The sequence below is a fragment of the Thamnophis elegans genome, chromosome 12 (genome assembly GCF_009769535.1).
Source record: "Thamnophis elegans isolate rThaEle1 chromosome 12, rThaEle1.pri, whole genome shotgun sequence".
Classification (NCBI taxonomy): domain Eukaryota; kingdom Metazoa; phylum Chordata; class Lepidosauria; order Squamata; family Colubridae; genus Thamnophis; species Thamnophis elegans.
The window spans coordinates 24760273-24775584 of NC_045552.1; the positions used below are offsets into that span (position 1 = coordinate 24760273).

At 40.4% G+C, this 15312-nt stretch overlaps 1 protein-coding gene across 1 annotated transcript in view; it reads left to right on the forward strand.

The window, feature by feature from the left end:
• The window catches only part of CSMD2 (CUB and Sushi multiple domains 2), a 735331-nt gene that overhangs the window by 369892 nt on the left and 350127 nt on the right, over positions 1–15312 (forward strand). Inside the window, exon 10 of the mRNA XM_032227842.1 lies at positions 8852–8955. Coding sequence (XP_032083733.1) covers positions 8852–8955 — 104 coding nt within the window. The remainder of the gene's footprint in view (positions 1–8851; positions 8956–15312) is intronic.

Consider the following 15312-nt stretch of genomic DNA (forward strand, 5'->3'; position numbering starts at 1 on the left):
TGGGTATCTTTCTCCTGTGTTCTTATTTGATCATTTCCACATATCATGATCAAATGGCCCAGCTACATGGCCTTATCCTTCCATCCTCAGGTTTTCACACTCAATTGTAGTGGTTTTCAAAACTAATCTGAAGTAAGACCAGGGGTGTCCATAGAGTAAGGGGAAAAAAGCCAAGACAGTAATCATGATAGTGTAATCAAAGCTCTGCCTGTGTTTTATGTATGTTGCATCTCTGGTTGAGATTGTGCCACCCCCATCAACTTCATCATCAGGCGAAAGAGAGGATGGTAAATTTCAGTTGTGTTCTGACCTAGGCTTCCTCAAAAGCATGAGGCAGAGTCCTAGTCCCGACAAAACCCCTTTTATTAAATGAATGTGAATTCCTTTCATTCACATTCAGCAAGGCTTGGCAAACAGTCTTTCAAAGGAATATTTATGACTACAGACCTTATCTATCTTGGAAAGCTGCCACGTAAATATTTTCCAAATGAGGTACTGTGCAAGGAAAGACTGGGCACAGAGTCTCTGAGATTCATGGGCAGATCTTCATGCTCCTGAAAAAAATCTAATGAACGAATGAATGAATTGTTTCCTGCAAAAGCCCACTCCCCTTTCACTCCTCTTTTATTTCCTATGGAGGGGCCATTCACCTTCCATCTGTGACTTTACTCCCAAGTCTACCCTGATTTCTGAGTTGTTTTTTTCTTCTGGCAGTTCTGCGCATGTGCACACTGGGAACAGGCTCTAGCTGTTCTGCTGCCTCACTGCTGTTTAGCTCTATAGGCACCTGATCACTGCCAGACGGCCTCGGCCCCGTCTCTGCCTCCGACACAGAGTCCTCGTCTGAGCCTTCCCCAGCCTCCAGGACTGGCCCATTCCTTTCCCCGACCTCCTCATTCCCTGACTCTGCTGCCAGCTCCACGGCAGGCCACAACAAGCAGACTCTGCTACCTCCCCCGTGCTTTCTCCCCAACAAAAAAAAAATATGGGTTGAAAGTGCTGGCTTTGCTTGCTTCGTAGTAACAAATATATGATCTATAACCATAAGAAAGGGAAGAGGTGCGGAAAAGAAAGGGAATAAAAAGGAAAGCATATTTCTGGGGGTTCTGGAATTCAGTGCTTTTCTGTTAGGCTCCAAAAACAAGAAAAAAATCTTCCAGGCTGAATTTCTTTATTATCCCACACCTCTAGACAGAATCTTGCCGGAAACATTAAAAGGGCAGAATATTTCCCCTAAAAGGGAGGCAAAAATTCTGCCCCCCCTCCCACCTTTGTTAATGGGCCATTAAGGCCTGAGCCAGTCTATTCTACATAACAAAGATCTATCCAGTGGTGGGATTCAGTCAGCTCGAACCTATTCAGGAGAACCGGTTGTTAACTTTCTAAGCAGCTGGGAGAACCGGTTGTTGGAAGAAGTCTCCTTTTGTTTTTTTTCCCACTTTACAGGGCTAATCCTGTAAGATAAAAAGGAGACATGCTGGTGTTATTTCTAGCCTAATCTTTATTGCCCTGCTTACAGAAATTGCCTCTTCAGTTAACCATTATTACATTGTAACAGTTAAGGCGAAGCACCCATTGACGTGAGTGATGTTGTGTTGGCCATGCCCACCCAGTCACATGACCACCGAGCCCTGCCTACCCAGCTGGTCATTAGGGCAGAGAACCGGTAGTTAAAATTATTTGAATCCCACCAATGCTTAGCCTTCTGTATCTACCACATACTCTGTGAACTATTAGGGTGGGGCTGTCTTCACCCTCTTTCTCTCACACAACTGAGTGCCTCTTATTCCATGGGAATGCACCCTCTCCTTCTTGGGAACCCAGCCTACTAGTTCCCACCCCATTTTACCTGCCCTCCAAGTGCAGGAACTTTTTCTCTTCTCCTCCTCCTCATAAAGTGAAGGTCTCCCCCTGGAAGGGGCAGTTGGGCAACCCACAGGGATAAAACATTCCCTCCATCTGTTTCTGACACATGGCAACCAAGATGTGTAAAGGGAGAATGTTCCTTCAGGCAGAGGAAGCGAAGGAACAAAATATGCTTTCTTTGCTAATCCTACTACACCAGCTGTTGCCCTAGCAAACTTGTTCTTGGTGTGTTTCGTGTTTTCTACTTCTGCTCCCTTCACTTTCTTAATGCTTGTGTCTGGGAATTAGATGATTGGTCCAAATCTATTTTGATGGTTTTTTTAAAAAAAAGGTCACAAACACCCTCTTGGCAGCCTTCTGCTTGTTGCTATTAGTGCAAAGTGCTGTTTCAAGTTTGATGTCTGTAGCACTTCCCAGCATTTAAATGGCTTGGGATGCTCCTCAAAGTCCTGTGGGTTTTTTTCTCTCTTTCAGCCAGACAAGGCAGAGGAGAGATAGAGAAAGTAGGGAGGAGGAGAAAAACAAATCAATTCCTTTTAACATTTTATTGGTGTCCCCAGATTCTGCTGGGGTTGCAGAAATGTGTAGCTGAAAACCAAGGCTGAATAAAGAATACAAATCATGTGCTGAATTCACTTCTATTAGAATCACTTAGTATCCTGATTTTTTTTCTCCAATGGGTGGCTGCTTCTATCAGACAAAAATGTAGCAGGCTAAAAATATCCATTTTCATAACAGCAAACACAACAGATGCACTTGTCATAAATTCAGTAGAAAGCTAGTTTTGCCCTTTAGCTGAATCTTGGTTTGCTTCAGTGTAGTTTATTGAATAGACCGATAGACTGGATTCACAGACCACCCTTAGCCATAAACCACATCTTATAAGCACCAGTGGCTAAATTTACTTGAATTACAAGTAACTTGGATGTCAGCAACTTGCAGCTCCGGAGCCACATGTGGTTCTTTCATCCCCCTGCTGTAGCTCCCTGTTGGCTGAACCCACCACTGGCTGGCCCTGCCCCTTGCCCACCCCTTCCAGTCACTCCTTGCCTGGCTTGAGAGAGAGGGGGGAGGGAGGGAGGAAGGGGGAAAGAAGGAGAAAGAGAGACCGAGAGAGAAAGAGACAGAGAGAGAGAAAGAGAGAAATGCACAGAGAGATACCCGTTTCCCACAGAAAACACCAGGAGCCACAAAAGCTGGATAGGAGTAACTGGAGGAGGGGTCATGTTACTGTGGGAGTGAGTGATGTCGTGTTGGCCACACCCAGGTTTTGTGCCTCCCGGTGTTTTCTTTTCTGTGAGAAATGAGTCCAAATGGCTCTTTGAGTGTTTAAGGTTGCAGACCCCTGCACTTCTCTACTTCAAGTCTAACCATACAAGTAACTTTAAGAAGGGTGGACTTCAGTTCCCCGAATGCTGGCTGGAAATTAGAGAAACACTCAACTAAATAAGGACTTTTCACGCTGAATGACTCCATTCTAGTTTTTTTTTAATATTTCACCAGGCTGGCATCTTCAGAGTGACCTTCTCTGTGGTGTGTCCCTCAAGAGCCCATACCCATTGGCAGATCAAAAGAAAACTAGACCATGACCTCTCAGCCTGAAAGCTCATTACAACTTTGTTGAATGCCAACTGTGAAAGCCTACACTATTATAGTGAATTAAACAGGTCACTGATCTGATTCCATGTAGCACATTTCATAAGTGTTAAGACATTCCATAAGTGCTGTCAGACATGCTAATTCAGAGAAGCTAAAATATCCTTCCTCCAATGATATTTTTGAGATGTGTGGGACTTGTATATCCCATAGTTCCTATCTTAGAACTTCCAGATGTGATTTCAGAAATCCAGAAATCCACTAAATGACAGCAAATAGGGAATATTTTGCTAGTGGTCTAGTGGTCATCCAGTATTTTACAGCCCAGACTCAGCAATTAGTTTGCAGAGCCTATGGGAGAGTAATCTCTACAAAGTGCAATCCGGAGATGGCATTCAGTGGAACTTTTGAGTAGTTCGGAGAACTGATAAATACCACCTTTGACTGGCCCTGCCCCCATCTATTCTCTGCCTCCCAAGTCCCACCTGATCGGGAGGAAATGGGGATTTTGCAGTATCCTTTCCCTGCCACGCCCACAAAGCCATGCTCACCAAGCCACACCCACAGGCCCAGTAGTATTTTTTTTTTAATCTCACCACTGATGCAATCATATAAATGAAAGCTGCTTGTCAATAACTAGACAATCAGCTGTACACGAACTGAATATTCAAAGGCATAATATTATATATTGCAGTGTAGAAAGCTGTTCTAATGTACTGGTTAAGGCAGCAGGTTAGAAATTGAGAGATATTCTCATCTTTGGAACAAACCAAGTCACAATCTCTCAGCCCTAAGTAGCAGGAAAACCACTTCTGAAATCTTACCCCCCCCCAAAAAAAAAAGTGCAGGGATTTGTTCAAGCAGTCACAGGAATCAATTTAGTGACTTCAATGTACACCATTTTTAAAAAATGTACAATTTTCCCTGTCCAGTCATGTCCAACTCTACAGTGTGGTGCTCATTTTCATTTTCTGTTGTCATCTGGCCAGCATCACATACACACAGAATGCTGTCACCTTCCCATCAAGTGGTGCCTATTTATTTACTCACATTCTTTTGAACTGGAATAGAATAGAATGGAAATCAAATAACAGAGTTGAAAAGGACCTTGGAAGTCTTCTAACCCAACCCCCATGCTTAGGAAACTCTATATTATTTCAGACAAATGGTTGTCCAATCTCTTCTTAAAAACTTCCAATCTTTTCTCAGGGCCATTGTAACAGTTCAAACAGTTGTTAAAATAAATGGTTGTAATCCAAGGATTACCTGTACAGTTATCATTTTTCTGTCTTGCTCATTCAGATGAATTTCTTGAGGGTGGGACCGTTTAAGGGTGAAGAGATCTAGCTGTGGTTTCCTTTGATTTTTCTTCTCCATTTCTGTTGTCCATCTACTTTCTTAACCTTTCTTTCTAGTGTTTGTCAGTTGAAACTGCTAGGGGGGGCAGGAGGTAGTAGAGGAATAGTGCAGTGCTCCAGCCTGTTATCTTTCCAATCGACAAGCTCAGCATCTTTAACCACTGAGCCATCGCACCACTCCCAAAAATAAATAAATAATAAATAAATATGAAATACTATTGCAATATTCAAATTAATGTTTAAAAGCCTGCCATAGATTAATAGGTTGTTCCATTTAAAACCTTATGGCAATTTCCTATTTCCGTGTAATAGGGCTCCGTGACTTTTAAAAAACAAGCTTTTCGTCATCCCTTTGGCCAGGAGGTTTCTTGTAATATAAAGTCATTAAATAATTTTCAACCTTTAACTAAAAGTAAAAACAAAACTAGGGCAAAGAAGACAGCAGAGGAGGGAGGAAAGAGGGCAGGAGAAATACATAAATAATTCTTAGACTCCCAAACCTTGTTATGTTCCATGGTATTAAAATCTAAGCAGCTATTTAATTAGGGTCAAACTTGTTAAAATGCAATTTACATGAATGGGTGCTTTAATTAATGAAGCATGTCACTTGACAACCCTTTGTTCTTTGTATTAATTGCATTATTTCATCATTATGTGGATTTTAATATTTTTAGTCCATAATGCACGGAATATACCTGTAACCAATGGATACGTTTTCTACAAGATGTAATGAAAGATGATTTTTTTTCTTTTGTGTTTCTCTTTAATAAAAACAATAAAAAACTTAAAAAAATATTTTAGTCCAAGTTGGTACTTGACAAAGGTGAATCCTTCTGATTAGAGACATTTTTTGGAGGAATCAAATAATGAAAATATTGTGACAGATTTATTTCAGCTATTGTTCACAGTATCAGTTTATCTGAGCATTGAATGTCAATGTGGCTATGGGCACTATCTTTATTTTCAGCTTCAACATGAAATAGTGACCACTGATAATTCTTACTGGCACAAATGCACAGACACCAAGCAGACACACAAGGAGTGTAGTTATCAGGTGTGCATAGGTGTGCATAGGTGTGCTGAAAATACCAGCTACAGTTGCTTGCTAAATGTAAGAAAACCTGTATCTGTACCACAGTCATTAAAAGATGAAAACCAAGCAAACGTGCTAACTTATTAGGATTTAGTGCTTAAATCTAGATTGGCTTTGTTTGATAAAAAGTGTGCCTGAAAACAAATGATAAAATAGCAAAAGGAAAACTCAATCTATGGTTTTCTTAATTTTGCCTCAGTGCTGTCTTACTTGAACAAATGTTTTTAGCATCCATCTTCATCCATCTTCTTCCATCCCTCACTTAAATTTAATTTCTGCTTCTCTGTCCTTTGTGTAAACACAGCTTTGGAAAACAATCAGAACCAATCCATTCAGGATTAGAGAAATGTTCATTTATGTCTATGCTATTTTGCTTTTCTGCATTCTGTTTTTGGTCCCCTAGGCCAATGAAGAATATTCATATACACCAATGAAAAAATGAAATCAGGGTTTGGCTGTCTTTTTTCATCAATATCATTTGTTTTTATTCAAAATAGCAGGGTTTTATTTAATATTATCTTTAACCATGCCTATTAATTTAATCTGGAAATGTATATGTTTGTAACTTAATTCTAAGGCTGGCTTAAATTCATCCAGCCCTTTCCCTTTTCAATTATAAAAAATGTACCAGTGCCTATTCAATTTCCAATTCAAACATTAGATCAGAACTGTCACGGTTCAACATGACTATGCAGATTAAAAGTGTATCAACAAAACAAGCTTATTCAATTGTGGTAGGACAGTTATGAAATCGGCTCTGAATATTTGTCATCTCCATTCGTCATATTTTTCTCTTTCAAGCCATAAGAGAATTCTTCCTGGGTTTCTAAATCAACATTTACTTACTTCCACTTTAGAAAATGTCTCTTTCAATATAAAGATAGGATCTTTAGTTAACACATTGATTTGTTAACAAAGTCAACATTTCTTTATGGCACCATTAAGGAGAACATCACTGTGACACCAAGGTTAATTTAATGTTTCAGTCGCATGCGCATTCATAACAATTGACTGAGTGATGAGCTATAAAACAAAGGAACAATATGTATTTTAAATTACGACTGAGATTTAATTTAATGCAACTTAGAGCCCAGTTTTAGAAATAGCCTGCAAAAGATCAAGTTTGACAAAAGTGATCTGTGCAACAACCTACAGGTGGAAGGCTGTCAGAAACAGGAAGGTATAATAGAGATTCAACCTAAAAATAAGGAGGAATTTTCTGACAGTGAGAACAATCAACCCATGGAACAGAAGTTGCCTTCAGAAGTTGTGGGGGCTTCATTATTTGAGACTTTCAAGAAGAGATTGGACTGCCATTTGTCAGAAATGGTGTAGGGTCTCCTGCTTGAGTGGAGGGTTTGCACTAGATGACCTATAAGGTCCCTTCCAAATCTGTTAATTTGTTTAAAGAAATGAAACATGAAAGTCCAAGAAAATGCATTCAATTCTTGCTTCTGCTTAGCCGCCATTTCAACCTCAACTGCTCATTGACAAACATAAAAATCCAGAAAACCTCATGGAAATGCAGAACTCAATTTTGAAAATAAAACAAAAATTTACCAATCCCGGATTATGTCATTTCTACCAGTATCATAATGGTTTAAGCAAAGGCTCTGGTTGCTATTTCAATAGGAAAAAGAGTCCATTACAATCCCAGCATAATCACTGAATCCAAACATGAATGAATAATCATAATTGATCCTAAACCCTTCCTTCCCATCTCCACTCTTATTTAATTTGGAGATCACTATCAAATTATTTAAGGAGAACTATTCTCAGTTATTTCCATGCACAGTATCAGGGTACTAGATCAGATTGTTCACGTGACAAATGATAGCATCTTCATTCCAGCTTTGTATCCTGTGCAGCTTCTCTTTTTGTGAAATAGATGGGCTGGACAAAGCAAATTATAATTGAAACTATTCTCATCTGAAATCACCTTCATTTATTAGTTTCCAAACACTGGAATCTTTCAACAAACTCTTGTTGATAGTATGTTTCTCCAATGAAGGATTGATTGAACAAAGGTTCAGTTATTACTCTATGGGCTTGGTGGGAAACCTTAGTGGATCAGAAATTTATTCATTTTATTTATTTAGTTTGTTGAACATGTACAAGGTAACAGGTATAAGTATAAACCTGGACATGAGCAAAGGACATGAGTACAAATAAATGGGGACAGTAGGACAGGGACGGTAGGCACGCTGGTGCGTTTATGCACGCCCCCTTTATGGACCTTTTAGGAATGGGGTGAGATCAACAGTAGACAGTTTAAAGTTGAAGCTGTAGAGGTTAGAGGATGTAACAACAGAGCCAAGTAGAGCATTCTAGGCATTGACTGCTCTGTTGCTGAAGTCGTATTTTCTGCAATCAAGTTTGGAACGGTTTACCTTGAGTTTGTATCTATTGTTTGCCCGTGTATTATTGAAGTTGAAGCTGAAGTAGTCATTGACTGGTAGGACATTATAGCAGATAATTCTGTGTACTATGCTTAGGTCAGACCGTAGGCGGCATAGTTCCAGGTTGTCCAAGCCCAAAAGTTTGAGCCTGGTGGCATAAGGGATTGTATATATTGAGTCAGCTGAAATCCATAAATCCATGAAATGTGATTTAGATTCCAGGTATGGCATCTATCTATTGGGAAGTTGATTTGAGTTGGTTCCTGGCGTGACCTTTCTAAACTCTTACATAACACATTTTCTCATATGTTCAATTTTAGAACAGTTTTATGCACTGAGTCATACCGTCAGATGTAGTTTGCTCAAAGTTTATTACATTATTGTTGTGATTTGGAGAGATATGAACCTGAGAATTTTCCAGTCAGGACTAAAAATCCTGTCGCTATGAAATAATGTTGCCTATTTGTGGTGTCTGTTGCAAGAACTGATTCTGCCTTAACAATTGAATCAACCAACCTAATGCTTTATGTCTTTGATAGGTAATCAAACTCAATTTCGAAGAATTTGACTTGGAGAGAGGATATGATACATTAACTGTGGGGGATGGAGGCCAGGTTGGAGACCAGAAAAGTGTGCTTTATGTGTAAGTAAACGTTTCTTTTTATCTTTCTGTTTGGGCTTCATTAGCGTGCAAACATGGGATTCCTTTAAGAGTTTTTCACAGTCATTCCTGTTTGCTGAATATGTCTCTGAGATGGCCTCACATTCTGAAGATACAGATTGTTGAAATTTCCATTCTGATGAATTTTTCACTTGAACTAGGATGAACTATCTGGAGCAGTATTTCTCAACCTTGACAACATTAAGATGTGTGGCCTTCAACTCCCAGAATTCCGTATTCCAGGGGTCTCCAACCTTGGCAACTTTAAGACTTGTGAACTTCAACTCCCAGCAAAGCTGGCAGAGGAATTCTGGGAGTTGAAGTCCACAAGTCTTAAAGTTGCCAAGGTTGGAGACCCCTGCCCTATTCAGCTATGCTTTATAGACCTATAGACTGCCTCTGATCACTATTGCTGAAAATCAGTAACAGAGAGAGGAAACTCAGACAATAAACTTTTTAAAAAGCTTCTCCCCTGCCCCTCAAAAGACCCCAGATGATTCCATCTTTGTCTATTGACCCATTATGGTCAATGGATTTCCAAAAATGTTCCCCAGCCATCTAATGGTTGTTCATTCCTGTCCAAGATCGTATCTCTTTCACATATGAATTTAGTACTGTGTTTCTCCTTAAACACGACCCACCCCAAAAAGAAGGCCCAGCATCGTTTTGTGGGCATGCATTAAAATTAAGCCCTACCCTCAAAGTTTGACCCTATTTAAGTGCATGCACAGCCAGGCTTGCTAGAGTGGACGGCAGCAGGCTTTTTTGGGTGGATGGCTACCAGTAGCTGGAGTTACCTTTACAGGTAGGCAAAGGTGTGTGAGGCATGTAGGTCATGTTACTTCCTTTTTTGAGCCACAAAAGAAGTGGTCTTGTGGCCAGGCGAGGCACAGGCATGTGGGGCTATCCTTTCAGCTGTGAAAGAAGCAGCTCAGTAGCCAGGCAAGGCGTAGAAGGGGGAATTAAGACATCCCTAAAAATAGAAGGCCTAGACATTTTTTCGGGGGTCAAAAGAAAATAAGACCCAGTCATATTTTCAAAGAAACATGGCATGTATTTCTATTGAACAGATATAAGCTCTGCAAGCCATTTAAGGTATACAGCCACACAATAGTTGCATTTGATAGCATGGTTTGGGGCAAATTCCATTAGATTTTTTAAATAAAGAATTTAGGAATAAAGAAAAATTATGTCCTGACTAAAGATCAACAGAAAAATGAATAAATTTCTATCTAAATGTAAACTGAATGAAAGCCTCTTTGATCCCCAAATAAGAAAGGTCATTCTTTATAGTTCTCAGCTGCTAATTCTACAAGTCTGGATCTGTGGCCTTGGGCTGTGGTTCTTGAATGCTCTTGGAGGTGTTGAAGCTCCATTGTAGATCTATTGTAGAACTCATGAATTAGAATAGAATAGAGTAGAGTAGAGTAGAGTAGAGTAGAGTAGAGTAGAGTAGAGTAGAGTAGAGTAGAAGAGAATTATTTATTGGCCAAGTGTGATTGGACACACAAGGAATTTCTCTTTGGTGCAAATACTCTCAGTGTACATAAAGAAAAATAAAATAGAATACATTCATCAAGAATCATAAGATACAGCACTTAGTGATAGTCATAGGTTACTAATAAGCAATTAAATTATACTAGGAAACAAATAAAACAATATAAATTGAAAGATACAAGCAACATGGTTATAGTCATAGGTGGAAAGAGATAGGTACTAGGAAGGAAGAGAAGAATAATATTAATACAGTCTTAGTAGATAATTTGACACTGTTGTGGGGATTGGTTATTTAGCAGAGTGATGGCGTTCTGGAAAAACCTGTCCTTGTGTCTAGTTGTTCTGGTGTGCAGTGCCCTATAGCGTCATTTTGAGGGTAGAAGTTGAAACAATTTATGTCCAGGATGTGAAGGATTCAGGATGTGAGAATTCTAGTGATTGTAGGTTCAGCATCACTTTCTATTTTCCCGTATATTGAACTTATTAATTAATGAATTTCAGTCATCTACTATGGTTTTGAATGGCTGCCAGCTATCTTACTTTGGTGGGAGGAAACAAGAGCAAGGAAAGAGAGACTGCTACTGATTGTGCCACGGTTTCTGTGCAGCTGAAAGAAAATGTGTTTATTTATTTAAAGATGGAAAATCTACATTTCCTTTCTTTCTCCCTATGGCACCAAAGACATTACAAATGACTGCTATTAACTCTGACAGCACACATGCAAGATAACTCAGATTCCATAATGAAACCATTACTGTAAGTAAATATGACTTCCCCACGAGGAAGGCTGATGACAATAAGCTTCTTCTACTAACTTATTCATATGTTATGATTGTGGGCTGCACACGATGAAGGCTTTCCATTTGATGTATACTTCAACAGAATTGAGGATGGCAGGGTTTTCATCATTGCTGTCAAGATATTTGTGGTCTTCTCAAGTCTTTGTTTCCATGTCATTTCTACCCACTAATAGAACAGGTGGCGGGCTTGGGCAGAATCCTGCTCCTAACTCAGCCATATTCTCCTGCAGATTTCCCTCTTTGTAGTTCTTCAGGGATTAAGAGTTCTTTGTCTTTATTCAAATTCCTCCTTCTGCCTGTATCTATCCCCATATTCAGTTCAGTATTTGGTCCCTACTATCAATTCAGAATTTGCTGGCTATGAAAATTGTAAACCATCTATTAGCTCCCATTTCCCTATGGCAGGTATTTCATGTGCATTACTCAGAATTGTACTTTTTGGAGGACAAAAACCACGTCATACTTCAGTCTGTTTGCTGAATATGTCTTTAGTAACATATCTTGGCAAAAAGCTCAGTTGATGGGCCACAATTTAGTAGTATCCCATTATAATATCCACACAGCGTGTTGAATGGGGATACTACTCAATATGGTGTAGTTGTAAAAAAATGGTTGTTGTATTTTTATTTTCAAGTACTTTTCAGATTAACTGTTGCTTATAAGATGGAGAGAAATGCCTTTGTATCGATTTTCTATTTGCAACTCAGTTTAACTGCTGTGTACCAGTTTTTGACCCAGTTTTAAAAAGTTACACCAAGGTGAAGTTGGCAACCCTTCTCCTAGTATATTTGTTCTTTATTTACATTGTACTGGGCATGTTAAGGACAAAAATTAGTGGATTTTCCCAGCTGTTTCTCTTCCCTACCAGCAAATGTCACTAGCCATCCTGCACTAGGTGGTGTGGCAAACAAACAGGAGTCAATTAGCATCTTTCCAATATGTTGATTAACCTGACCATAAATAAGCAGATAACATTAGAGCTGAGGAGCTGTAAATTATCTCTAAACATCTGCAGAGAAAGAAGCTGTTGCCTGTAACTCATAGCTGAGGCTTAAATTCAGCCGCGAAGAAGAGATCCATTTCAATCTAATAGTCTAGAGCTAAGATAAAATAGCCAATCCATGGGTCATAAGTTAAGAATCCATTTGCAGGGGAAGAAATAGAAGAAACCAAAATATAAGGAAACAGAAGTCCATAGTGAAAAGTTGTTTTCAAGAAGGGGCGATTAGGAGCATGCTAAAAGTGTGCTAAGACAAGACCCAGAATTACTGACTTTGCCTAATCAGAGGAGCTGTGCTGATGGCTGCTGCTCACTCCTCTTTTGCTGCCAGCCTATAATTTTTGCTCTTTGAAATAGCAGCCATTTCTGTTGAGTTTGACTCACTCAGGTGGCTGACGGCCAATTGTCTCCTGAACTACAGGCTGAGAGTCTACTAGGGTGTCAATGTTAGCTTCAGAATTAGAGGAGCCCATCATATCATCCATCAATCACTTAACATGGTCTAGGAACTGGGCAGTGGAAGAGGCAAAGATTGACAAATGGCTAGACTGGTGGGGGGGTAGACATTTGTCAAAACTTGATTCTGCACAACCATCATTCACGGGCACATTCAAGTTCACTAAATGTATGCTCAAAAAGAGCTAAAGGGTTATTGTGCAATTGCAGAATTTATTCTCTTTAGGCACCCTTCAGCTCCAATTGACTCTGGGTGCTATATAATAAAAGCAGCAGCATAAAAATCAGAATACAATAATTATAAAAGAATAAACAACTGAAGGTAGATGCAACCAGTCATATGCACACATAATCCAGCCGTGCCCCAACCACCCTAAACCTGGCTTTGGGAGAACAGCCAGGTATTTAAGGCTTTCCAGCATGTCAGTGCAGTGGGAGTTACACAAATATCAGGGTGAGTCTTATTCATAGGGAAGGTTCTACGGCAAAGAGGACATATTTTAGGGATCCATGGTCTTACCCCAGGTTATCTACAAGCACAACCAAGACTATCTCCATGCTAAATCTTGCCTGAAACCTAACTGAAATGGGTCTGGACCAGGGGTCTCCAACCCTGGCAACTTTAAGCTTTGGTGGACTTCAGCAAGCTGGCTGGGGAATTCTGGGAGTTGAAGTCCGCCAAGGCTTAAAGTTGCCAAGTTTGGAGACCCCTGATCTAGATAATCCACTTCTTCCACTATATCAAAGTGGGAAAAGGGAAAATTGGAGAAAGGAGTGCTAAACCTGTACCGAAAAGCAGCCTGAACAACTGGTGTAGAAAAGGCTGCATGAAGAAACAGTGGAAACAAAGTTGCTTTTGGGATCCTCTCATTTCATAAGGGTCACCTGATTGCAACACTGACCAAATGGTTGGTGAATGATCTTTACATTGCACCCATGGCCAAATTGACATTACTTGTTATTTTGTGAAGTGTGGGACACAGAACTCGTAACACCAGAACAACTAAGGATAACTTTAAGGTTCTTCAGATAAAATTCTGTTCAAAGGAAGAAATGGAGGTAGTTTCCTAGGCTCCAAGATCACCGCAGATGGGAACTGCACCAAGAAATTAAAAGAGGCTTGCTCCTGGGGAGGAAAGCTATGGCAAATCTAGACAGCATACTAAAAAGGAGATACATCATCCTGCCAACAAATGTACATATAGACAAGACTATAGTTTTCCCAATTGCAATGTATGGCTTTGAAAGGTGGACCAGGTGGAGATCCGGACCCTCACCACCCTCCAGGCTTTCCGCAAAGCCATGAAGACCTGGTTGTTCCGGCAGGCCTGGGGCTGATGGATTTCTAGCCCCACTTGAATTGTTGTGACTGTTGTTGTTTTTTACTCTGTCTGTCTTTTGTCCTATTTGTAACCCCTTCCCACCTTTGGTTGTTAGCCGCTCCCAGTCCCTCGGGAGTGGGGTGGCATACAAATTAAATAAACATTCCAAACAAACATTCCAAACATAAGAAAGGCTGAGCACCAAAGAATGGAGGCCTTTGAACTCTGGTGTTGGAGAAGACTCCTTGTGAGTCCCTTGGCCTGCCAGATGATCAAACCGGTCAGTCCTAGAGGAGATCGACCCTGACTGCTCTTTAGAAGGCCAGATCCTGAAGAGGAAACTCAAATCCATTGGCTGCCTAATGAGAAGGAAGGACTCACTGGAGAAGAGCCTCATGCTGGGAACAATTGAGGGCAAAAGAAGAAGGGGACGGCAGAGGAGGTGGTAGCTATATGGAATCACAGAAGCAGTAGGTATGAATTTAAATGTATTCCAGAGGATGGTAGAGGGCCTTGAGGAACATTGTCCATGGGGTCGCAATGAGTTGGACATGACTTCGCAACTAACAACAACAACAAAAGTCTTCAAAGGAGGAGGGGGGGAGTGGAGCTAGGGGCACCTAGTGACTATAGACCTGGTGTGGGTGATTCTACAAGGGTTAGAGCCAGTAATTCTACTCTGGCAGAGGGGGATCCAGCAAACTGCAGGACTCTGCTTGCATCCGTGGAGCACCTCTCAGTCTCTGAGGTTCAGCCACCCAGTTTGTCTCCTTGGATTTATTGCTTGATTACAGAATTCCTGGTTTTAGCTATGCCAATTCTGCATCTGCAATTGCTGTCCTAAGATACTGCTAAAAAGTAATTTCCTTCTTCCAAAAGAACATTTCTATTGCTAGACCATGGCATGCATCCAGCTTGCTATCTAGTTGGCTGGCAGACAACAGGACCAGAGAAGGTATGATGAAAGAAGAGAGATCAGAGGATTGCTGGCAGGAGAAAGAGATTGGTAGTGTGGGTTCTTGTTAGATCTAGGTTACTATAAGGAGGGACAGAGTCACAGCTTTCCCTGGTCATCTATAATTGAAGAGTTTCAGATTATGAGATACTTTATCCATCTTTGGATAAAAGGCTTTCTCAGATGCAAACAACTTAGAATACAGAACAACAGAGTTGGAAGGGATCTTGGAGGTCTTCTAGTCCAACTCCCTGCTCAAGCAGGAAGCCCTATACCATTTCAGATAAATGGTTGTCCAATCTCTTCTTA